This window comes from Pseudopodoces humilis, chromosome 3 (genome assembly GCF_049639895.1).
Source record: "Pseudopodoces humilis isolate 2021_Gansu_Grassland_sample_001 chromosome 3, ASM4963989v1, whole genome shotgun sequence".
Taxonomy (NCBI): domain Eukaryota; kingdom Metazoa; phylum Chordata; class Aves; order Passeriformes; family Paridae; genus Pseudopodoces; species Pseudopodoces humilis.
The window spans coordinates 61,149,996-61,177,044 of record NC_142202.1 but is presented as its reverse complement, the minus strand read 5'-3'; the positions used below and the strand labels follow the sequence as shown (position 1 = coordinate 61,177,044).

General features: G+C 38.0%; 1 protein-coding gene across 2 annotated transcripts in view; it reads right to left on the bottom strand.

Moving 5' to 3' along the window:
- The window catches only part of PTPRK (protein tyrosine phosphatase receptor type K), a 382,407-nt gene that overhangs the window by 47,980 nt on the left and 307,378 nt on the right, over positions 1-27,049 (bottom strand). For both annotated transcript variants that reach the window (XM_088052431.1, XM_088052432.1), the window contains exons 12-13: positions 23,682-23,955; positions 20,769-20,805 (exon numbers count right to left, since the gene is read on the bottom strand). In XM_088052431.1, the coding sequence (XP_087908557.1) occupies positions 20,769-20,805; positions 23,682-23,955 (311 nt within the window). The remainder of the gene's footprint in view (positions 1-20,768; positions 20,806-23,681; positions 23,956-27,049) is intronic.

Sequence of the window (27,049 nt, the reverse complement as noted above, 5' to 3'; positions counted from 1 at the left end):
TGCTTTCTCAGCTGGTTTCTCCAGGAAAATACAATTGTATCAAAAGAAAAAAAAACCAACCATATATTTAACAAAAGCTTCAAATTCACATACAATTCAAAAAAATGAAGCCAACTATAACATGCAAATATTGTATTATGATTTATGTAATGGATTGTCAGCAAAGAAGATTACTGTTCTGATATTTATGCTTTAAATCTGGTTTTAGGGTTTTCAGTCAGTTGTGATCTGATTAAAATGTGACTGATTTGGAGGAGGAAATCACCTTAAACTGAAGGACTGCCAAGAACTCTTGAGGTGGCAAAAAATATTTATACTGAGACCCTGAGCTGTGTCTAACAATGACCAAAACCAAATTTGCATCTTAAAGTGAGAACGACTGTATGAAACAACTGACATTAAAACAATGAGGTCTAGTGTTGAGCACACAAGCTAAAACACATCTGTATTTGCATTGTTCCTTTGCAAATGTGAACTCCATTTTGAAACACAGAGGCCACTCCACACTGTGAGTTCCCATTTATAAGCAGGTACTCCTGGCCATTCATGGCAAAAATGGCCTTTCTTCTTTTCAAGGAAGGGAAAAATGGCTTTATTCACTGACTAACTTGATACGACTTTAATGAATGGTTCAATTCAGCTTCTTATTGCTTAAAACCCAAGCAATGTTATCTATCAGCTTTCTTAGAGACAGATGGCCAAAATTTTCAAACTTGGGTTGATGGATTCACCCTCCTATATTCAGACAGCACCAACACAGGAGATGACTTTCAGATTGCTTGAACAGCTCTCATAAATCAGATGAACTGTCATACTTTAACTAATATGTGAAAAGAAACCTGAGAAATATATTAGCCAATGAATGGAATGACAATATCTGATAAGACCTTCTCTTGCCTGATTCTGTTGTAATGACAAGACTAGAAAGTACCACATGAGAACACAATGCAATCCCATATAATCACACCTGCTATCTACAAAATACTCAGAAAGTAAAATTAAATACAAAACTTTTTGAAAACTTCAAGCATTTAAGAAACAGGAAGTAGAGAACAATAATGTGTTTCTGAAGCAAATATTGAACAACTTGGGACTACATTAAACTTAATAAGAAAACTATAAAAGCCTTTTTTTATCACTACAACACATCAGCAGGACAAAATGCGAAAAAGAAAAGTAAGAAATATAAATGAAATCAGTGATTTGTGATTGTAAAATATCAGTTTAAATTGGACTGGAATTGTATCCCTATCTACACGAATCTGAGAGATATATGACAATGAAAAGAGAAGCAAATCTAAATGTGGATCTCTTTGAGTTAAAGAGGTGGCCTACCTCTTTCCTTCTTTCCAAAGGCACAATCCAGACCTGTTTCAGACATTACTTCATACACTCTAGAGACCCCATTCCTTGTGCTGGTTAGCAATGGGACAACTACATGTACAACTACACATGCTGCCACCACAGAAAACTACCATTAACTCTGCATAAATAGCCTTCCTTTTTGTGAGATGCACAGAACAGGAACACAAATAGTGCTCGGAATCATGACAGGCACTATCAAATCTGCCTGAGGTCATTTACAGATCATTCTCCTTGTGATATATACCTTGGGTCACCGTTTGTAAACCTTCACCTTTAATTGGAGCAAGTACATCCCTTCCTATTTCTTAATGTGCAGATAGAAACAGCCAACCAGCATCACTGAAATGAGGGAAATGGCATTACCTTCTACTTAACAGAAAATATCAGCAAAGATCCTGTCATTTAACCTTACCTAACCTTTGCCCCTGCTCCACAATCAAACAATTCCTGCCTCAAAGTACTGCATTACTTTTACTCTTGATACTTCTTTTAAGGTTTTTAAGACTGCATACCTTTCCCTAAGCTTAAAGAAATTATTTATAAAAGTAACCTCTACTGACCAAACAAATGAATCCAAAGATTAAGCCTAAAGATAGGCAAAGTAATGACTAAATTTCAGTGTCTGTTTACTTTTTTTAAAAAAATATTAGCATTGTGAATGAGTGTGAACAGATTTTTAAACTAAAAAACGTTCCAGTTTACTTCAAATATTTAAAATATTCTTTACATTCTCTTGAGATCTGGCAAAATGAACACCTCTATATCCATCTGAGAACAGGACTTCTACAGAGATCAAGGGGTTATGCCAGGATGGACAAACAAGGAGTGTTTCAACCTCTCTTAATGGAAACTACTAAAAGAAAAGCCTAATTTCAAGATTCTGCATTTGCATCATGAAACATAGTGAACAAAGATGCCAATTTAAGGGTTATTAGTTTACATAACAGCAATACTTACCGCAACATTTTTCATCAATTAGTTTAATGCATTTGCTCTAAGATTCCAACAGAATCATATGCAAAAATATCTTATTTTCAGGCATTTAAAGCAAAATGTATTTATGCCCACTAACAAAAAAATGCCTTATTAAACATTCATAGACATTGCAGGTATTTATTAAATCAGTTTTTTCACCAGAAGCTATTTTCATATAATATCAGTTTTCACTCTGTTTATTGAACTCTTGCAAAGCCTCTTTTAAGAAACATGACATATTTTACTGAGTAACAATACACTAAATTTCATTCTCAGCTCATTGACTTAACAATGTTCACTTAGTGAATATGAATTCTAAACAAGTTTCATCACATTGAACAATCTTACACTAATCTTGACTTTTGGCAAGGATAAAAAATACCATTAATATTCAAGAACTTTTAATTACAAATGCTGATTGGAAACCTAGTGACAACAACAGCCAAATTCACACAAATTTTTTTGAAAAAGGCAAAAAATCCTCATCCCTTGACTCCAGAACTCCAGAAGAAATAGCTCTCTATGCTGGTGTGTGCTTCCCCATTAGACCCAAATATCCTTCTCCACTATGCCTGTGCTGCTGCAGGTGGGTAAACAACTCTAAGGAACTCCTGCTCAGAGTTTTGTAGAGACCTTTATCACATGCTTGGCCCATCAAATACTCTAGTAACAGAATATGCCATCTTAGATTGCATTCTTGTCTGCAGCACTGGATCAGGGAAGATTACAGCTGAGATTAAGCTGAGTTAGGTTCAGAGCTGGCTTATCCCTCCCCCTTCAAACAGGGCTTCTTGTACACAAGGGACGGTTCCAGACACAGTGAAATGAACAGAAATGGTTTGAGAATAATTACTAAAGTTAAAAGAAGTCTTTTCACCTTAGCTAATACATTAAAATTTTCAAAAGGGCTGTGGGCAAAACAGCAAGAGTAGTACACAGAGATTTTTCAGGGAGGCTGAGCTCAAGGAATCTGGGGGAAATGCAAGTATGAAGTAGCACACTCTGGGAGTTATAATTCTTCTTGTTTTCCCACAAAGGCTTAAATTCTTAAAATTCCAGTTAGTTTCAGGTAACTGATGGGGAAAAATAAGCAGCTCATTGTCCTGTGCCCATTGGTATCTTTTTTCTAAATTCAGAGCTAATGAAGAATTTCATTAATATGAAACTTCAGAACATCAGATTTGAATCATCACTGTAAACCTACAAAGGGGAAGAAATTTTACTAAAACTTCTTCCATTCTCAGTGGAAGTTTAATATCCTGAAAAGCATGACCATAAAGTCTAAGCATTGTTGAGGAATCTGTCTGGCTGAGGTGGAGTAAGCCTTCCTCACTAGAGTTGTTAGGGTGTTGTGTTTTCAATTTGTGACTAAAACAGTGTTGATAACATTGTTTTAGCTATTGTTGAGAAGTACGTGCACAGCATCGAGGCTGCCTCATTTCTCACACTGCCCCAAGGGGTATCCCATATCATATAAGGTCATGCTCAAATAAAAATGGGGAATTCTATTTTTCCAAACCATGGGCATAGTCTGGGTATGGGCCTAGGTGTGGGAGGTAGCGCGTGACTGTCTTTGTATCCTATTTTTTTTTTAAAAAAATTGATCTTTTCTTCATTTAAACCATTCTTAGCTCACAGGGTTTCTTACTTTCCCGCTTCTGATTCTCTTTCTCATTCTGCTTGTGAGCAGAGCAGCTGAGTAGGTGCTTAAATGCTGGTTGGGGTCAATTTTCTACCCTCCAAAAAGTACACAGGAAGGAAAAAAAACCCAAAAACAGCAACAATGAAAATTGTTCAAGATCTTTAAAAAAAAACCCCAACTCAGAGAAGAAACCCAAAAGCTACTTATACCATTGTCCATTTATATTCAGGTTGGTTGTCTAAAAACTAATAAGTTTTTTCTTCTTATCCAATTAACACGACATATTTTTAACACTCTATTCAGTTAGTTACTATACTGTAATTGGCATGTCATCTCTCCTAGTTGAACCTTTAAAAGTCCTTTCAGGTATTTATTTCAGACAGAGCACTCTTAACAGCTGAAAGAGTGGAAACAGAAAATAAACAAGCTTGGGAGTAACAAGGATCTTGCACTTGAGCTACAAGTGTTTTCAGATAAAGGTAATGTTTGGCATAACTCTTTCTTTCCACAGAGTCTCTTTTCCCCTTCCTCACTCTGCTGCTTTTACAGCAAGGTAAGATAAGGTCATAACACATTTAGCAACCTTAACCAAAAAACAGCCTACACTAACTGGCACATTTTCACACCCTTTTTTTTTTTTTCTTGCTATACCTCTCTTCCCACCCCTCATTTTTTTTCACACAATATTTAAGGCAGTTAAAGATGAAATGATTTGAATGTCAGACTTGAAAGGTAAAATACTCCAGTTTGCCACAATTTTTTTTGAGAGGATGAATGAAAAGGGAATAAATGACACAGTAGTCCTTTCATACCCCTCTTCTTCTTTCAAGAGCATTCTTTATTTCCCTCACTTTCAATTCAACCCATTCACAAAGGATTAGCATAACACATCTTTTTATGCTTGTAAGGGTTACAGCTGTAATCGCCTCACCTCATCACTTTACTTAGAAATCCTGTCTCCAGAGGAGTAATTCGATTACTCACAACAATCCAACTTTTGCCTAACCAAATAGGAATTCATTATAATGCTGTGCTGCTTCATCAGTTTACTATGAGTGGATGGGAAAAATATAGCAAAATGAATAGCTGGTGTGAAAGGAAGAAAGTAATTGTTGGCTAACAAAAGGCTGCCAACAAAAGGTAGGATGACAAGCAGAAATTCTAAGTCCCATGGGCAGGGTAGCCTCCAAACTACTAATGACTTGAGAGTTTTAGAAGTCTTGGGTTTCAAATAGGTATGGAAACTTTGTAAATTGGTGAGAACACCTGATTGCTTCAACCTGACTAGTCTTCAGCAGGTACTGGGCAAGTGTGCAAAAACCTGAGGCAGAGCTTTTCCACCTGCTGAAGAATCACCATCATCTTCTCTTGGTGAAAAGCCCATTCATATTAGTCCTTAAAATGGCTTTTCTTGTCCTTTTCTTCTAAGATTCAAAAATGTACAGGAAGTAATCTTGGCTGCATACTGCTTCAAAGTAAAACTAGTGCTATCCTTAGCAACTGTCAGTGGATAAGGATAAAAGAAAAAGATAATAATGAGGACAACTGGCATCTCCAAATGACTTCCAGTTGTCCATATGCCCACAAGCACAAATCTAAGAAAAACTCATGCTGATTGTGGCACAGAAGGACAGCACTTGGGGCAGAAGCACAGATGCCAGGATCATGCCTTCTATTTAGAAGTAGAACATTTTATTTTGTTTTGTATTATTTCTGTAGAGTGATTTAAAATGCCCAGATATAATAAGTTCTCAAGTGCAACATTTGTTATGCCAAAGGTTTAGGAGCATTAGGATACAGCTGACAAATCTTTAGCTGCTAGACTGGCTTAGGTTGCTTTTCAGCTTTTGGAGCCCAATAACTATCTTCTTGACTTTTATTTTTATAGATTCCTACGGATTTCAACACAACATATGGGCAGCATTAAGGGCATTAGGATTTATAAATTCACTTCATCATTATAAAAACATACAAAGTCCGAAATATACTTGGGGTTAAATGGAATACATGTATTACTCATGGTCAAATTAAATATTGATGTGTTTTCATCTGCATTAAAAAGAACAATAAAACACATTGTTTTTACAGTAGCCATATGAAGAAAACATTCCAGACACGAAGGAAGCAGTTCAGTGCATTTACTTTAGTCTGATTTCTTTTTCAGCTGGAATTTCTTTATACTTAAAGTTGCTGCTCTTTTACATTCTTCTAGGCAGTTAACCTTTATTGTGATGTGTGTGTACTTTACAGTGACTGGAAATCAATAGCAATTCTGATACCAAGCTCTTTTTGCCTTGAAAAACTTAAAATATCCCTAAGACAGCATATTTCTTCAATACTACTCATGGGAATTCACTAATAATTACATTGTTAGGTGTGAGTGGAGAAATTGAGTATGTGAAATAAAAGCCAAACTTCGACATTGTCATGGGGTGGCTTTACCTTTACGGTGGTTTTGAGAGCTAAGGAAGTTGAAGCTGCAGGTGGCTGATGGGAGTCCTTCCTCCTGACCAATTATCAGTCATTTCTAAGAATTGACAGCAGTTTTGACCATTAAAAAGTGAATTCAACTTGTGAACACCCCCTTAAGACGTAAAGCCAGAGCTCTCTTGCTCTCTTTGTGTTTCCGGCTTCTGGAAAGGTAACAAGGCTCTGTCTCGGCCTCCTCCCCTGCCTCCAGGCCGGACAAGGCCACAAGGGCGGGGGGTGGGGTGGTGTGAGAAACAGAGCCAGCCGGCCTGGCTTAGTTTTCAGTTTCTGCTGCTGGACTGAAACCTGACACCATGAACTCTTGCAGCTTTTCTAAGACTTTAATTCTTTTACTACCTGGATAAAACATACAGATTACTCCTTTTTCTCAGAAAGACGGAGAGAGAGACAATCAACATGAAGAAGACATCATAAAACCACCAACAACAGTGAGGAAAAGAGTTAAGTTTTAGATGGAGAGAGAATAAGGAGATGCTTTATAAGCTGAAATATTTTTCTGTTAAAGCTATGGAGATGGACAATAGTAGTTTGAAAAGACTCCTTTAATTCATGACAGAATATATCAGGAGGAATGGAGTGTTCAAAGTGTGGATTTTGAGCAAAAAGCAGAGTAATTGTGATACAGTGAGGTGCTGGAACAGAGTGAGGTGAAGATTTGAGGCCTTGAGGGCAATGAGAAAACTGTTTCCAGAGAAGCTCACAGAGACAGATGAAGAGGACTTTTGCCTTTGAATAACTCATCCTTAAAATGCCATCCCTAGACTCATGGCCCATACACACCTCAGAGTGATGTGAGATGGGAGGAGTGAGCTCTGATGACAGGATTTCCGGGCAGCTAGCATCAGGGAAATGGAAAACTATAACAGAAATAGTTTTCTTGTGAAAAACTCTATAGATTAGCAGAAGACTTCTGTTTCTCTACAAAGGCTGATGAAAAGACTCTAGCAGGAATTGTGACTGTTTTAACCACCAGAGTTCTAAAGTTTTTCTGTCTCTATGTTGTCACGTGTACAAAGGAATGGTCAGGTAGTGGGGGATAAAAGAGTATTCTGGAAGTTTATTCTGGTGTTTTTATTCTTGTAGTTTTGTTAATAAACTTTCTTTATTCCTTTTAAGTTTTAAGCCTGTTTTGCTCTTGTTCTAATCCATATCTCACAGCAAGAAATAAGTAATTTTTTACTTACTGCTTTAAAACCACGACAGACATGAAAAAAAATCCTCAGAGCATAGGAAAAAATGTGGGTTATTGTTATTGTGCAAATTTTTTTAAACATATACATGACTGCAATAACTATGTTCACTCTACACAAATAAAGTATCTGTATTCTTTCTCTTTCTTTCTTCCATAGTTAAAAATCAGGAGAGCAGTCCCCCTAACCAAGACCTCTTGCTCTGATCCTAATGAGACTTCCTGTTTCAAGAGAGAAATCTACAGCTGCACAGAGAGATGGGGCAAGATCCAGCATCCAGCCTTGAATTGATGAGACACCTCAAAAAATACACCAAACTGTTCAGGTACAAGAACACACATTTTCTTTTGCTTCCTGACACTTTTTGATTCACTGTGGTTTATTTCCTGAAACTGAATTTACAGCACTTTTTTATCTGAGTATGCTCAGTTTAAGAAATTAATTACTCCGTTTGCAGAAAAGCAGCTCTGATACATTGTGCAGAGAGCTCAGGCACTCTGAGCATTAGGCAATGCTGTCTACCCCAATGGAAACAAGATCTTTTTCTTCAATAGAGAACTCTCACCAGAAAAGTTGAAATACCTTGCATTAAACTGGCCAGTAATAATAAAATGGAAGAGAGAGTGGAAAGACGTCAGCAGAAACATGAAACCATGTATTATTGCAAATGCCCCAAACCAGAAAAATGTCCTCCAAATTGCTTAACCAAGATAAAAATACGTTTTGGGACTGTAAATATCACAAGGCAGCTATCATGCTTACAGATAGAGTACTGGATAGTGTTCATTACAGGGATAACTTTTTTACTCTTTGTTGTAAAAAAGCTAGTTAGACATTTAATTGGGAGTCAAAAATTACAAAGTTCGCAAAAATAATGTGACACAAACATCAGCAGAATACAAAAATAACTGAGAGTTATCTGATCTCATAAAATGACTTTAAAACACAATAGCCAGTTTCAAAGTTGACAAAAGAAATGTATATTATATCTCTACTTAGCTTCCAGCTTAGGGATGCTTTATTTATGCTTCTGTCTCAAACACTTGTACCACAGTATAAATTGGTTCTAATTACCTTAAGGTAGCTACATCCTGAGAAGGAAGAGAAAAAGATGAAAGACTTACAGTCATCTTATCCTGCATGACTATATTTCCCCTTTAGCCTAACAAATGTTAAGACAATTTGTTGCAAATCCTACATTTCTTCTCATGTAATCTCCAGCTATGGCAATGACAAAATCTGGCTTGATGAAATACTTCAGCATTGGGTAGGACTCAAGGAGCCTCTATACATGGCTGAATACAGTAAGCAGTACCGCTGATATATTTTGCTTTGACAAGAAGTGGAGCAAGCAAGTCAAGTGTGGAAGGAGTTGTATTTGAAGAAATTCTACCATTAGATAAAAAAAGCAGCTGTCACTTGATCTTAAGAGTTTTGAAAAACTAGACAAATGTCTTGTTCAGCATAAGATGTTGGCCACATCCTCATTTGTAACAAATATTCTAGCAATCAGGGCTCTCTTGTTCTGGCAGTATGACCCCACCTCAGTGACATGGGCTACATCCCGCAGTCAGGTCCTGACAGGTTCACATCTTGGGCCTAGCTATGCACAATGTGCTACTAACCAAGCTCACCACTTCTACATGCTGGCTGGTGGCAGGCAAGGCACTACACCCTTACTGCAAGCTCAGGCAGCAGCAGTACTTGCACAGCTGTTCCTCTCCTCCAAGCTATAGGCATTAGTTCATGCAAAACCCATCTGGTTCAGGTCCAATGCAACAGCACCGTGTGCCTAACATCAATCACATTATGTTTTGATCTATGCAAGCATCACAGACCCCTCTGCCAGCATAGAAAATTGTTCTACCTAAGTATGTGTTTGCATTCATCTAAATAGTTCCTCAATTGGGTTACTCAAACATAAAGCGTAAGATTTGTATTTCCTGAAACAATTTGGAAAAATACTTCCAGGCGGTTCTGTTTCGTGGGTATAGAATTTCACTGTCTAAATTTCACCATTACTAAAGGGACATCAAGGAAGTTGTGATTTCAGTTGGTCAGTACTCTGCATGCATAAATTGATTTCACTTTCTTTGTCTGAGAAAACTCTACAGTTCTGTTTGAATTAAATTTATATTAGTAAAGCTACTTGATTTGGCTAAGTAAGGTGATGTCTCGGAACTTATGCTGAGTAAGCAAATGCTTTTAATACAAAGGCAACCAAATTACCAGCTTTCATATTTGGACAAGCAAATAATGAAATTCAGTTTTCTATGAGCAGCAGCTGAGTGAGCTGTAGTTCTTTAGGCTGTAGAAAGGAAGGCTCAGGTGGACCCCATCGCTCTCTACAACTACCTAAAAGGAGGTTGTAATGAGGTGGGGGTTATCTCTTCTCCCAGGTAACAAGTGGTAAAATGACAGAAAATGGCCTCAATTCATGCCAGGGGAGGTTTAGATTGGGCATTAGGAAAAAATTATTCACTGAAAAGGTGGTTAGACACTGGAACAGGGTGCCCAGGGAGAAAAGGTGGAATCACCATCCCCGAAAATGTTTGAAGAATCTGCAGATATGGCACCTGGGGAAAGTAGTTCAGTGGGTTAAGATCTTAGATTTCTTTTACAACCTTAACATGACTCTGTGATTTCTCAGTTACTAAACTGCCAATGACCTATCGTAGAGGGAGGTTTTCTAAATTGTTTTCAAAAGGAACATAAGAACTTGGTAGATTTACAAATATGGAATGACTCCTGCAAATTGTTAGTGGCCTTTCCCATCTCAGTGTACAGCATGATCTAGGCTGAAATATTTAAGCAGTTGGTAGCAGCCAGGGAGCACTCCACAGCTCAAATTACTGATTAAAAATCCTATCTAATCATGATGGCTAATATCTGACTGCTGTTCATGGGGACTTGAGACATACATTCCTCAAAAGACAGACTAGTCTGAAAAACCAGCCTCCTTATCTGATATGTATGGCAGAATTTTCTGTAAATGAGTGAGTAGGAAAGGAAATACATACAGCAAATCTTTGATCCCATTTGAGATACAGAGGTTCCTTCTAGATGTTTCACTAGGAAGATAAAGCACCCAGTACCCATGTTTCACAGTGCAGTATCTTAAAAGCCTTTATACCAGGACAAAGAATGATAACCCTTTTTATCAGAGGTATACAAAAGGATGTGCTATGAAAGATGAGCACATGTATAAATATTACAGTTCTATGATTTCAAGAGGAATGGGAACTAACAAAATTTCTAAATTTTGGAATATTATAAGATAACAGGCCATTCAGGATTAAATCTTTATGAACTACCAGAAGTAAGGAACATTAAAGAACTGTGAGAAAATCTATTTATATTTGCAGAAAATAATTACAGCATGTTGAATTACCAGTTCTTACAAAATTTGTTACAAAATTCTAGAGGATGCAGCACCATCATTTCAAAAAAGAAATGGAAGACTCAATTCAGCAAAATCCTTGAAATTACAAACAGATCAAAGGTTAATTCAAGATTTGCTTGACTACAGGCTTTCTATTGTAATGGGTTAACAAAACAAGCAAATTCACACAATCCGGATGGTGTTAATGTATGCAAAAATTAAGATTCACATTAAAAAATGTCTGTACTTGTGCAAATCAATTCCTTCCATATGTTGAAGCAATTTGAATGCCAATTACAGTAATTGTAGAATCCTATCCCTTCTCTCTCTGATATGGAAAAAGGGTCATCTGTTGTTAAAAACATGGATAAAGCAGTAAAATCTCTTCCAATGGTTCTGGCAAATAGTCAACAGTTTGATTTTTCTGTCATTACCTAATGTTCTCAAGAATTAGCTGTACAACCAGAATACACGTCCTTATATCATAGAATAGTTTGGGTTGGAAACACTGTCACCTAGTGCAGTCTGGGCCCACTATAAAGTCTTGAAGGCTTCCAACTAGACACTGTGCCACTGATTACAACCCTCTGGGATCTGCCATTCAGCCATTTCTCAATCCACATCACTGTCCACTCATCCAGTCCACACTTCCTGAGTGTGTCTGTGAGGATATTGTGAGACAATGTTGAAGTAGGCAATATTTGCTGCTCTCCCTTTAACCATCAAGGTAATTACTTCATCGCAGAAGGCAATCAGGTTGGTCAAGCAAGATTTACCTTTAGTGAATCCATGTTTACTACTACTGATCATTCATCTTTTGTCATTTATGTGGATAGAGGCGGCCTCCAGAATGGGATGTTCCATCACCTTTCTCAGGATTGAAGTGAAGATGACTAGGTGGTACCTCCCTGGGTCCTCCTCCTTGCTCTTTTTAAAGACTGGGATTACATTTGCTTTCTTCCAGTCCTCAGGTACCTCTCCTGATCTCCATGACCTTGCAAAGATGATCATGAGTGGCCTAGCCCTTCTTGTTGTCCTTAATACCCTTGACCAGATTTAATTCTTTGGCCTTGGCCTTCCCTGTTTCAACTTATTCTAACAATCTCTCTATATTCATTCTAAGTGGCCTGACCATTTTTCCACCTCCTGTTTCATCTCCATCTTTCTGCTTATGTTTGATTAACGACAGGAGTTCTTTATTCATCCATGCAGGTCTCTTGCTTCCTTTGGCAGATTTCTTGTTCATTAGGATGTGTCATTCTTGAGCATGGAGAAATGGCAAATTCAGAAACCCAGGAGCACGAGGGATGGAAGGATTCCTGTTTTCCATCAGTACGTAAGGACCTGGTTTCATTGTCCCAGGAAGACTCACATTTCCATGATTCTGTGAAGTGTGCAGATATAACCTTTTCTCTACCATATTCACTTTTACCATACAGTGCCATTCTAATTTTATTTGAATGTTATGATGGCATAAGTACCCATTCTTCACCAGAGCAGGATATCTTCAGATTTAATTTCTTACAGTGTGAAACTGATGACACATAAGTGAGGATTTGCCTTAAACTCACCCATTAGCCACCTCATTATGCTGCCTCTGAGCTTTACTCTGCATTTCAACTGCCCATAGAAACCAGTTTTAGGCAATTTATTTTCCAACATGAGAAGCAGGTCTGGCATAACTGGATGTCCTATAATCTTGCTTCAGTGCTGACGATGTGACAGCAATTTAGGAATGCATAATTCAGGGCAATATCCTGCAGTTTTATGGCAGCAAGGGCATGAAAGCAGTGCATCAGAAATGGTTTGTATGCTAGATGTGGAGACGATAAAATGTCCAAGTTTTGTAGCCATACACAGAGTGACAACAACTAATGTACAATAGATATTTCCTTTTATTTGAAGCCAGATGCCTCTTATTTCAGACATGCTGCTTTAATATCCTAAATACTACATTGGCATTTGCTATTCCCTGCATGCCTTTCCTGTTAACTGTGGAGTTTTGAAAAAAGTGTGCTGGTGGAGTAGCATTGCTATTCTCACAAATTTCAGTAGTGTAGCATCAGCACAGACTACTGCCTCAGGATATTTTCCACCACAGCAAGGTTAGAGCAGGACCTCTTTCTCCCCTGTACTAATGGCCTGGCCAAGCTCTTGGCAGACGTGCTGAAACAGTCGATAATATGTAGTCCGCTTATATATGTTTGCGTTACCAATACTCAGTCATCAGCAAAGAGCAAGTAACACAACTCAGCACATATGGGACCTCTGATTTAATGTTCAGGTTAAATATTCTGGCATCTATATGGTATTGAATGTGGTTATTTTTCCTGTTGACTCAACAAAGCAGATGTTAAACAGAAGTGTCAAAGAACACAATGCATTTTAGGACCTCTCTGACAGTAAAGAGTTCTGGAAATCCATCCTGATCAAGCACCTTCATCACTGTGCAGTACAAAGGGCATTCCCAGTCCTTTCCAAACTGCTGAATTCACACAGAAGTCTCCAGACACTTCCTAAATTGACAGTATTGAAAACCATACACAGGATTGTAATTCTGTTCCCTATGCTTTGAATTCACCTGGCCACAAAAATTGTTTTAACACTGCCTGTAACTACCCCCTGCTGTGACAGACAGATGTGTGATAACCATATTATTTCTAGAAAGATCATCCTGCCTACAAGGTCCATCTGGAAGCCCTTCCAACTGGCATCTTTCCAAAAATAGCCTGGTTGATACACAACTTCCCACTAGAGCAGAAAGCAGCATGAGCTCCTGAACTTCAGAGCTATCATCTCCTTATGCAGTTGACAAAGCATCAGTCTCTGTATTCGAATAATTTGGCAGCAGTGCCAATCAACCATACTGACTTGCTCCGCAACACATTGGAATGTTTAGGAAGTGCTACTATACTTGGCAGTGCTGCTCCTTGTTTCTAGATGACTATCTAGATGACTAGAACTTCACTTAGCTCTGTCAGAGATGACATGCACATAGTTTAGTAAATCCTTGTAAACTTCATGACAACAAAAGGTGGGACTTCTTTTCATTTAGTTAGAAGTGTTCAATTAGATACAGAGAAACACGGTGACAACTGATTTCAGGGTCTTAAACTGTTTTCATAAAGGTAAGTAAGAATATTTCTGATTTAGATGTTGCTGAATTTCTTCTGCATTCTTTGTGCACCATTCTTTTCTGATAAATAGCTCATGTCCTTCTTGTCCAGGTGCACAGTGAGCAGCCTTACTGCTAAAATATATTTTGTCTTCTACTCAAAATACCTCAGCATTAGGCAGCTGTTAAAGCAAGAATGAATAATTGCAAAGATTACTTCCTCTGTGGTAAGGTGTTGCATGTTGTCTATGCTGACATCTTGCCAATGCAGAGAAAGTGTCATTCTGCCTGAAGAGTACTGACTGCATATAAACACAATTTATAATTCCTAGAGACACCTTTCTCCTCCTTTCTTGAAAACAGTGCTGTCCCTTCAAAAGGCTGGTCTAAAACTTCACTACAGCACACATGAGCCAAATTCTTGTCGCTCTGAGGCTGAGCAAGCACGAGATGCCTGTGACAGGCTGTTAGAGGCAGCAATCTCTGCCTCCTCTGCCTCACACACTCTTCAACCCCAGGCATTGCAAGAGGCCATTTCAGCCAATGGTAGAGTTAATCACAATAGAAAATGAAAGTGTACACAGGCTGCCTCTGTGAAAAGGGGTTAATGAGACCAGTCCTATCAGGGGTCAGAGTTTACCTTCTCTAAACTTGTAATTTTACAATGACACAAAGAAAGGAAATATATTAGAAAAGACAAATGAGAGATGGTGAAAGAACAGTAAGAAAAGAGGAGATGAAATACACCCCTGCACCCAGCAGTATTAGCAAAAGGTACTTTTAAATGCATATCTATTATAAGCAGAATGAAGAATTTTCAATTGCAGTTAAAAATCTAATGGGTTCTGTAAAAACTCTGGATTTCTAGCTTTATGCCTCCATATTCTCTGCAATGGATGCAAAACACTCAATGCCTACAGTCTGATCCATGAAATAATATTTGTAATGGGTGAAGAGACCTAATAAATCAAACATCTACTAAAAAAGTATATATGCTAAGATGCTGATCCTTGTACTGTATCAACATTCTTCTTCTAATATTTAAATATAAACTAGAAAACTCTTCCTGAATTCTTACTTCTAAAATTATTCTTTAGGAAATCATTTAGGTTGCTAAGATTTCAATCTTTGTGCATACATGAAAATACTCACATTATAGGTTTTGTATCTGGATATCTGGAAGTGTCTCTCACTTAACTGATTTTTAAATAAACATCATCAAATATTCCATCAAGGGATCACACAATTTTTTATTTACAACCAAAGGTACTACTTATCAGAACTAGCAGATGTGGTTGCTCGGTGAGCTACTGAAATTTCATATACAAAAGAGAAAAATATGCCATGCTAATGTTCTGTTTCCATCTTTGGAAAGCTCAGCAAGTCAACTAAATTCTCCTCCATGAGTGATAAAAGACATTATGCAAAAGACCACTGAAGTTTAAACATGCATATGAAAATGCTATTCACATGAATGTGTGAAAAAAAAAGATGTGACTTAGGAAACACCTGCATTCTTCTCTATGTTTATATTGCCACTTGGGTCTCCAGTTCCTGCTGTGATGGTACAGCTCAAAGTCATTGTAAGAGCATTGATCCAAACACAAAAACAAGAGTGAGAGAAAATTCCTTTCAGATACATTTAGCATCTGACATATTCCCTTCATTTGTGCATTAATCGGTAACAGACATTTTTGAGCATCCTGCAACAGGACGTGATTTGACTTTCACAAATTTCCCTAAGAGCAGAAACATCATCAGGAGCAATTTCAAGGAAATAATTATGGTCTAGACAGATTTATGACTTCTAAAGACCTAATCCAAAGCACATTAATGTCAGTGGAAGGACTCCCATTGACATCAAAGGCCTTTGGATCAATCCCCAACTGCTGTGGGAATGAATTCAGAGCAGTAATGATGGTGGACTAAATGCACACTTGGAGTTGAAATGTTACCACCCAGACCTCTTTATTCCTCAAATCAGATTAAAAAGTCATTTTCTGCCATTTCCCAATTACTTCCAGATGCGCATCATCTCAAATGGCATTTTCGTCCATCTGTATGAACCAAACATGCAGAGAGATAGAGAAGTTCTATACTGCCTGAACTAATAACACAAATGAAAACCACAAGGGAAAATAATGTTGGAATTGATGAAGTTCTTGTTTTAAATGTGGACTGAGAAACCCTGGACTTCATTTATTCCCTCTAACTATTTTGTGATAGAGCTGCCAGGCCCACCATTTCTTTATTTACTGCCACAGTAGATTTCTTCTAATTAAATTTTCAATATTTTCCTCTAGCCCACTAAGCAAAACAAAAGAATACACATAAATCAGTGTTAGTCTCAAACTTGGCAGCCTGAAAACTGTCACAAATGTCAGCTTCATATACTCTGCTTAATAACAGCTCTGCTGTCCCTTCTGTCCTCTTAAATGTCTATTTACATGCTAAATAATTTGAAGCATCACTCTTCTCTGACCATGTTAATCTAGTTTCACTCCCTTAGCAGTCAGTTACATTTTAGACTGTAAAGTGAAATGCTGATGTTGTGTGTGAGTGGAAACCATCCAAAGTTTTACACTTTGAGTCAAACTCAACTCCAGGATATGACAGATCGGTCACCAACATAACCTATTTACTCTGAAGTGCACACACCTTCTATTTACTTCAGTTTATCAATACTTTGGTTAGGCAGGTTTGGTTATCATGTATTCATTCTGATATGTGCATGTTATGAACTACTCAATGATCTCAAGTTTTGCCAGGGGATCTAAATTAGATATTAGGAAAAGTTTCTTCATGAAAAGGCTTGGTAGGCATTGGAATAGGCTGCCCAGGGAAGTGGTGGAGTCACCATCCCTGGAAACATTCAATAAACATGTGGGTATGGCACCTGTGGACGTGGTTTGGTGGTGAACATGGTGGCTAGGTTGATGGTTGGACTTGGTGATCTTAGGGGTCTTTTCCAACCTTAAAAATTCTGATTCCACAGTTGAAATCTGCCTTACTAAGCTAGTATTAGGAAGTTCAAGACTTTCTTTAGGAAATTATATGTAACAAATTTTTAAATCAAAGGCGTATTTCCTAAATCCATCTTTCCGCTCATATTGAATATCTAACCTGTTATCTCAGCTTCTGCATTCTTCTCTACTCTTCAGAAAACAAGATTTTTTTTTAAAATCTTTCTTCAGTTACTTTGTGTGGGAAACCAGATTATTAGTGAATGGGTAATCCTACTATCTAGAGTCAAAAATTAACAAGGTAGAGAACAATTCAATGTTGTTAGAAAAACAAAAGAAAATGCACTGACCATTGTTTACTAAGATGATTGGTTACTTCTGGATGAGAAGGGGATTCAGTTTAACAGAGGAAGAGAGTATTGTCTAAAAGTGTCCAAGGAACTAAACTTGTTCACAGTTAATATATTTTCTGGGCTATCTCTGTAACTGGAAATGGTGATTTAGGTATGTTGTACTCACCGCCTGTGATACAAGGAGTTGTTTTTAACATTGTTTCAACTTGATTTCCTCAAGAATCAAAGCTTATGTGAACAGACTGTGTACATGTCTGTAACTTCTGATACTCTCATCACATCTAATAACTCAGCCTGGCCAATTCACTCCACTGTGCAGAAGGGCAAAAGTTAGTCATTAAGCTCTCACAAGTGTCATGGAAGTAGGTGTCTGGAAAAAGGGGGAATCCTATTGTTAAGTCTAATTTAGGGCTATCATAGAATAACTGGCATTCATCCTTCAGCTGCAAGTACACAGGAACTGCTCAGGAGGCTACTTTTTAAACAGGTGCTGCTCCAGTGTTTTCTACCACGAAAAATTAAGTCAATGTATTTCAGTGCACCAGACACTAGTATGTCTCTCTGTTTACTCAAAAGCATTTCTTCAAGGCACACCAATAAGGAGCAGCAACATACTTTAGTCATGATTTGGCACCATCTTTTAGATGACTTGACACTTCAGTGCATTTGTTATCAGAAGCACATGAGAGCACTGCATCTGGAATATACAGACTAAAAAAGTACGAATGCTTCAATTTAAATCTGTTTGCTTTCATTAGTTTAACACCAATAAACAAAGTATTTCATCAATTCCCAAAAGTAGAAGGCAACCTAGGGAATCTTATGTATGAAATCCATTAATATGCATGAAAAGCATGTTGCAGGGAATTGTAAAAAAAAAAAAAAAAAATTAGTTAGGTATGAATTTCTCCTGGACAAAAACATGACATTACAGTCATATTTTTTTCCATCTATACACCTTATTGGTGTGAATATACACAGTAGATAAACCAGATACTTGAACAAGATAGAAATAGAAAAGTAACTTCGCTGGTAATACTTCACTGGTAATACTGAACTTCACTACCAGGGAAATTTTGTCTTAACATGCACCTTTTATGTTGTCCCTCCCTGCTCCTTTCCACCACAGCTTTTTAAAATTTTTAATGTCTTTTCAACATATTCAAGGCATAATTGAGTTTGGCCACCTCTAGGCTGCTTCCAGACACAGGAGATGACACAGAACTACACACTACATTCATAATGGAATACATAGTTTAGAATTTCCCAGATTTTAAACAGGTATGTTCACTTTGCTGGAGTGCATTAAGTAAGGTGAGACAGTCCCTTTTTCCCTATGAAAATATTACAAATGTAACCAGATATCTCCCATGCCAATGATACAATGTGATCTTAAGACAAAAAACCAACCAAACAAATCAGGGTAACCAGGTGAGCATATGCAAGAACGAGCACATTAAGTATACTTTTCTTTGAGTACAACATATCATGGTATTACTATTAAGATGAAAACATGGGGGGGGAAAAAACTCAGTATGAACTTTTAAAAAATACTTTGGAATACCAGTATAACTCATTTGAGAAATATGAATGTACATGACTCTGAAATGATGATTCCTAATTAAATGCACTCCTACAGAGGAGGAGAAAGCATTTGCTCCTAATGTTGCCTCCCCGTACAATTCATGTCTAGCAATTAAAATAAGTCAGAGAAAACACTTTGATTTTTAGGTGCACTTTCAAGGAATTTAGCACTGATATCTCAGGCAATGCAGTTACTTCAGGAAAACTTGTCTTCAATCAGAGTGTCAAAGGCACACAATATATAAGGCTCAAAGGTAAGAAACCTCATATTTATTTTGCCTTTCTTTCAGACTACAGCCATCAGGGGGAATGTGACTGTTGCAGAAGAGGAAGGTATAAGCAACCACCAAGATTTCTCTTGTTACCATGAACATTGCTTTGAGATTGGGGGGAATACGTGTGGTTAAGCGAAAAATAATTTCCTCATATGATGGGTGAATTCCCTTCTTGTTTTATTATTACTATCCAGAAAATTTATGATGAGAGCAACCATTGCTTTTCTGTTTCACAGTCCCCCAATATTTTAAGTTTTCTGAGCCTTTCAAAACTCTCCCTAGACCCAAATACTAGCAGTACATGCTTGTGGTACATAAACATCTGTTTATGCAAATATATTTTAATTCAAACATTTAATCTTGCCAGGTAAATATAAGAAAAATAATGCTGATTTACTTTTTACAGAAGACTTAGCTCATGGTTTTAATTTCCTGTTTTTAGTAGCTTACCTCACTTGATGAAAATACTAAAACATCTTAAGAAGTACTTTTTTTTCTGGTTTCTCAAGAAAACATTTGACTGCTACCATCTCACTCGAGGCATCAGCTTTTCATTTGAACAAGATTTAAATTGAGAGAAGTTATTGAAATAATGGGGCTGACATGTCTCTGCAGTGCCTTAATACCTGGTTGCTCGTATCTAAAGTTGTTTTTATGCTGAATATCAAGATGCAATTAGAAAGAGACAAAGTAAGTGCTGGGCCTCTGCAGAAGACTCTTTGGGCATTTGTAAACTCCTTGCTTATTTATGCTGCCAGAGTCTGTCAACTCTCATGTCAGCACAATCAAGCCACCAAAACGAATGGCTATAAATACAGTCAAAGCAAGAGATAACAATAAGCAGAACAACCAAGTCCTCATTTGAAGATGAAACAGCGTTTTTGAGTGAGCAGTATGTGATTAACCTGCTGTATGTGGGGTCAACATGATTTATTCTCACAGCTATGCAGTCAGCATTAGTCCTGGAACTCGCTTGCTGTCAGAGACAAGCTTTCCTCAAATCAACCCTCCCCTACGTCTTGCTAACACTTGGAGCTCTCACTTAGGAAAGTTAACTGTCATGTCCTTCATTTAAATTATTTCCACCCCTGCTTCAAAGTAATTGTTACTCTAACAGACAGTTTGCCCATGTGCACTTTCTTTTCTCCTGTCCATCTGTGTGCTGCCTGCGACACTTCAGCATTCTAAAAGTAGATCTTGAAAACCATAGACAGAAAGCGGGAAAAAAGAGGTGTCCTTATTTTGTCTAAATTCTGGGTATTGCTAGAACAGTACTCTCTTTGCTCAATACCAAAGAATAAAAAGCAGCAGACCATTTTAACACAATCGAGTGGTTCAAAATAGAGCGATAGTACAGGCTTTGCTTTGAACCTTTAATAAAAGTACCACAATTCATTAAAAAAGCTACTTTGTGTGTGGGGACGAACCTCTTACCTTTTGTAGCTATTCGAACACACTGAGTTTTGGTTTCCTGTTAAGGAAAGAAGAGTAAAGAAAACAGTCAGATCAAGGGCTTTTTTTTGCCCTGCCCACTCCATGAATTCATCTTAGATCTACTGATGAGTTGGTACAACCCAATGACTTGGCTCAGGGCTTTGGGCTTAGCAGGGGTGGAGGCTGGGGAATTTTGTCTTGATTGGACTGTATTGTCCAGGATAAAAAATGGGGAGAAAAGGGCAGGACACCTCAAATACAGCAAAATTTCAGGTTATTAAAATCAAATGGAAATCATGCCATAAGAATACAAAGAGAGGGTGCAGCAGGAGGAAAAGGGAGGAGTGATGTTTTTTATGTCACAGCACAAAAATCTTAAGCTTGTGTTGACCTGAAACAGCACTGTGCAGCAAAGAAGATACATGCACTCAGCACTGATTCCAAAATTAGGTCTTGCTACGACCTGATGCTCTTGAAGAGTCACCTCAAGCACATGAGCAGCACGCTCCCTCCTCATGCTTCTGCATGTGGAATAAGCACAGATGCAGCTCAGATATCCCTCCACATATGACACAGTTAATCTACAACCTATACAATTTGCCCAGGAGACAGTGATTTGACAGCAATGTGCTTCAGAAAATGTTGCACATGCAAAGACAATTTGCATATAATTTACCACTCTCTCCTTTCCCCTCAGAAGTTTGGTCAGCAATTAAATCAAATGAACAGAGAAATGACTTGGTTATGCACAGTTTGGACAACTTGAACAGACAAGGGTCAGTCATAAATGGGGTTTTCTGACCTTGCTGTACAATGTGAAGTCATTTTAAAGGCAAACATATTGAAATAGCATAAGGTTGTGTGAGAGGATGCAGCGGCTGTGGTATTAGATCACTCTAAACAATATTAGCATGTAATCTGAAAATATAATAATGACCATTTCATTCTATAAAATATGCTCACTCTAGTCCTCCATCCCTCAGCATTCCATCCCTGAATTTGTCCCTTGGCATCTGTCTCCTCTTGAAGATTCAAAAGCAACAGGTAAAATACTTTGATGCCAGTTTGTAAACACGGCTTTTAGAGCTAGCAAAACTCTAAGTTGAGGCACTGTAAATGTTCAATAAGGACAATTCTTCAACTGACATGAAAGCCCTGCGAAATTTACTAACATAATCTTACCTGTTCTCCCTAGTTACTGGATTTACTTGTCTGTTTCTGTTCAATATGTCTGTGAGGATCACAGAGTAACCTCCTCTCAACCCTACCATGTACTTCAGACCCTACTTTACTTCCCTCTGCCTATTTTGGTGATCCCACGCATTTACAACAAAGCATCTGTTTAAATATTCTGCAGTTCAGAGGTTATCTTACAACCACTAGATCTCTGTCCTTGGCAGAATGCAGTGCAGTTCCCCTCAAAACCCACGCCTAAATCTCTGTAGGAGCAGAAATCTGATCTGAAGTTTCAAACATAACAAAGAAATCTGTTTTAGGATTAAAATCTCCCAAACTGAAACCAAGTTTAAGTAAAAAATACTGTTCTCACATTTTCTACTTATCTGTCAAAATCTATAAGTCAGAATAAATATTTAGTTTTTATTTAGTATTTTCATTTTACTTTTCCCTCTTTTTTTTCTTTTACCTCAGAGAATGAAACAAGTTTCGTTACAGGGAAGTCTACTGGAAATCCACAAAAACAAAAGGAATTATTTTTAACAGGTGAAGGAAATATGGATGGGTGTCTAGCAGTCACCTTTTATTTTGCTTTTGTTTACTTCATGCAGCTCTTTAAATTAAAACTTAAAAGAAGACATGGTCTACTGAATCAGAAAAAAACCCTCAGTTTTCAAACACCTTTGTACCCATTCTGACTTGATGCATTTCTAATTTTTATAATCATAGGTAAAGGTTGAGATTTTCTTCAACAGACTCCAAGGCAAGGCTGCCTGTTAGCAATGATTTGTTTAGTCATCAGAGAGACCCAAGCATAAGGAAGGATATACACTGCTTCTGCTCCTTTCCAGTAGTTCTGGTGGATATCAGTGATTATCAGTCTAGTTGCCCTTTCTAGTCCCTGTCTGAACAGCCTGGACACTTCAATTTTCTAAATTATATATCCAAATATTAAATTTTAAATATCTAAAGCTTCTCTGTCTACCATATTTTCCCTTCTTACCAATCCTTTTTCCCTCCCTCATTTTTTATTTACAAGAGGAAAAACCACTTGAGAGCAACAGCCTGGGCTTGCAGAGCCACAGCTGTTCTTTGCACCTGGAACCTCTCTCCCTGACATTCTTCCTCCCTCCACATGCATACAGAGCCAGTAGCAGAACTCAGCAGCAGAGTTAAAAAGAAACACCAAGGAGGTAATGAAGGTGAATGATAGCCATAATTCTACTGCACAGCAGTGCTGCAAGCCTGAGGTACACCTCCTCAGAAAGACTCTCAAACTCCTGGTGGGCCAGGGGTTACTTATACTCAAGAACATTTTCACTCTTTATTTGATGTACAATGTGAGAGTCTTAAAAAGTTTGTAATGTTTTTTTTACTAGCCCACTGAGCAGCCCGCATTCTCTTTATCCTGCAGCAATTTAATCTTCTGAAGAGTGCAGGTACTGAGAACTGGGGAAAGTACTGGGGATGTTATTTACCAAGGAGGCAGAGTCACAGTCCTGAAATTACTTCCCTCAGACAATTACTAGGAGATGTATTAAACTCTCATCTAGTAGCAGTCACTATGACACGAGGCTGATGTGAAATGTGAATGGCTCACTGCCACGCTGTGACAGCACTGAGGGGATTTCAGCCATGCCACTGCCAACACCTCCCACATCCAACTCCAGCAGTCCTCACTGTCACCACAGGCATGTCTTTGACTCCTTCCAGGAAAAAGGTGTTGTCAGCACTTGCCTTCTCGACGCTGCTCATGGCCTGGAAATAGATGTTGTAGCCTTTCCGAGGAGCCAGCGGCGGGTTCCAGAAACCTTGGTACGTCCTGTTGTCACCCACTGTAAAGGGGGCTGGCTCTGGCAGGTTTCCTGGGGGCAGCTGAGCAGCAAAGTAATATGGTGACCCTCCACTAAGAGCAGTCTGATAGGTGACAGGGATTTGGTAGCACTCCATGGCACCAGTTTCTCGCTTTGTTCGGTGCGGGTGCAGCTCCTCAACAACAATCTGGTAGGCACTGGTGAGACAGAGGAAAAAAGGACAAGATGGGAGATGGATGCAGAGAAGAAACAAAGGCTGGAAATACAGCAAAGCTATTTATTTCAGCTGTTGGAAAGAAGCAGCATCCATTTTTTTTCATGAAAAACAATACAAATCTGTACACGACCTCTTACTATTACTTTCTTTTAAACTTTTTTTTCTTTTGACGAAACACAGGAACAATTGCGTTAAACTACAACAGATTAAACTCTTGGCTGATCAGAAGCAATCTGAAGTTAGCATTTTCTTTTGAAACAGTATTAGAGAAAGCTGAGCTTCAAGACCCAACATAATGGCTGCCTCCAGGCTGTGCTTGAAGCACCAATTTGCAGTTGTCATATCATTAGAGACAGAATGTGCTGACAGGCTTCTCCACCTCTTGACCTTGCTGTGGCTTCTATCTTGGCTCAGAGCTATGCAGATCTAAAGTACAAGTGACATGCTGTAATACAAGCACAGATGGACAGAAATCTGTCCATTCCACTGAAATAGACTGCCTCATTCCTTTACAGTTGTCAGTGATAAAATGTTATGAATTGCTGAAGCAAAGAGTATTCAGCCCATCGTAACACCATCTCAACCTCCCAATACCTCTGTTGAAATGGATCATGGCTTGGTCACTTTTCAAAATCACCTGCCCAAAATAGAACAGGTAATTATAATTCTTGTTTCTCCTTTAGGGGAACTACCTAACTGCTGGATGTTACCAACTCATTATCAGCTTCCTCTGCTTTTCAGAAGTACAGAATTTACGTAGTGAGAGCAGAAGGCAATCCTTCATTTTATAAGATAAAAAAAGGTCTGGGGTTTTAAGGCATGTAGACAAGAAACCTGAAGCTTTTGAATTAATCTGGCAGACTTGTCTGTCTTGGGTTTGTTATAAAGCTTTCTAAACCGAAAAGGTAAAATTGAACCAAGTTCTCGAAGTGTCATTGCATTGCTGCAAGGACTCTGAAAGGCAAAGACAGTCTTCCTCCTTTCAGAACTTATGGGGTAGTGTTAAATTATTTTGTCAATTTTCTCTGCTACTGCTGCCCAGAAAACCCAATAACTGCAGTGGCAGAGATAAAGTATGATACTGGAGAATGGAAGAAAGAAGAAATAAAACGGGAAACTAGTTTCACGTCTTTCTTAAGCTGAAAGAAAATGTTAACATCCCCTTTTCCTAGCATGTAAAAATTAAGCAGGAATAACTCTTTCATTTCAATGTGTTCAAGAAGAATATACAAAGTCATGTCAGTTTTGAAAGTCTAGGTAGAAGGAAGAATGAACAAAGGAAAACAAAAAGTTAGACCAGGGAATATCTATTTCTCATAAACTGACCATGAACTGAGCTCAGTTATACATCACCTTCTGTTGTAAACTTTATGTATTAACCATCTCCAGGTAATGGGGACTGTACCAACAAATCACTTGCACAAAACCCCTGTATATCCAGCATATTTCTTTATGCTTCAAAATAAATGTACTAGCAAAAAACCCTAACAGCATTGATATTTTAAAAACTTGACAGGATGAAAAATATTTTTAAAATTTTTATTTATAATGACCCAAGCTAAGAAATGACTACTGGCATTCATTCCCTCCTTGGCCTGGCCCTGGACCCAGGCATGGTAAAAACACTGTTTCAGAATTGGGCAGACAACCAGCTGGAGAGCACTGGGACACAGACACCACGTCTCTGCTGCCTGAATTCTGCAGTCTTCTCTCATCAGCTGCCAGTGGTCTGGGACAAACACAAATTCTGCTCTCAGAAGTGACAGAAGAGCAGGAAACTTGTCTGTGACACCCTTGGAGCTTCAAAGGAGAAAGCCAGCAGGGACAGAGGAAGGAAAGTGTAATGCCTGCACGTGACAGACGCAATGGTCCCCCGGAACAGCCTGGTTTGTCACACAGCTCCAAAAATGAGACACACCACAGTGACCAAACCAACCCCTCTTTCCCCCTCCAATTTATAGAATAAGGGAAAAATGTGGTATCTTCATTTTAAGGCATAGCTCCTTTTTTTTCAAGTCTCCTTGGAGACTCAAAATATTAAAGATGAAGGGCATAAAAATCAAACTGGTTAAAAGTCTCTTTTTATAGCATTCTTTAAAAGAATACTGTAATTTTTGAATGGGATATAAAAAGTATGGCAAAATTTTAAGCATGAGACCACAATAAAATGTGCATGTTCTGAAAAGACTTTCAAATCAATTAATTTATTTAAAATATATTCCAAAAATACTTTTTGGACCCCCCCATATGAAAAGCTACAGATATACATATTGTAGTCATCTACACTTACATAACAGGACAAATAGGAAATGTCAGAAACTGTTTTAAGTCTCAAACACAGCTTTATTTTTATTTTTATTTTTTAAAAAATGTATTTTTTAAAAAATGTATTTAAATAAAAGATTTGCCTATCCTCTTCAGATAGGTGATCTGGAAGTATTTTTCATGCAGCATTATAGGCTAACAGGACATGGAGGAATACAGTCATTTACCTCTGGGCCCTTTGTGATACCATCTGTTTAAACCCATTTACTAAAGACTGCAGTGGCTCCAGAGCAGCACTCTTACTCTGTGTGCACATAACAATGTTAGGAAAGGACACCCTGCTGCGACATGTGATGAAACGAGTCAAAGCTAAATTTGCAACTTGAAAAGTGGGGTGCTCATTGGCTGCAAATGTGTTTTGATATCAGATATTAGTGAAAATTTAACTCTGTACTCTGCTTATCCCTGTGTCTTTACATATAACTAATCCTAGCTTCAATTATCTTAGGTTTTCTATACATTATTTTTTGTGCTAGGGAGAATTCAATTATTGAGAGAGCTTTTTTGTGACAGGAGCTGAGGGAATTCCTACAATAGCATTTTTTCCTGGTCTTTCCATACAGCAAAGAAAGATTAAAATAGGGAAATAGAGAGTGGAAAGCTTATATGACAATATTCCTTCTCCTTGATGACTAAAATAAATTCTGAGCTATTCTGAAGAGTAATAAAAATTTCAGAACCTGCTCCATAAGTCATCAGGATCATAAAGGCCAAACAGCTGTCTGAGACAGCCAGGTAAGCAGAGAAAT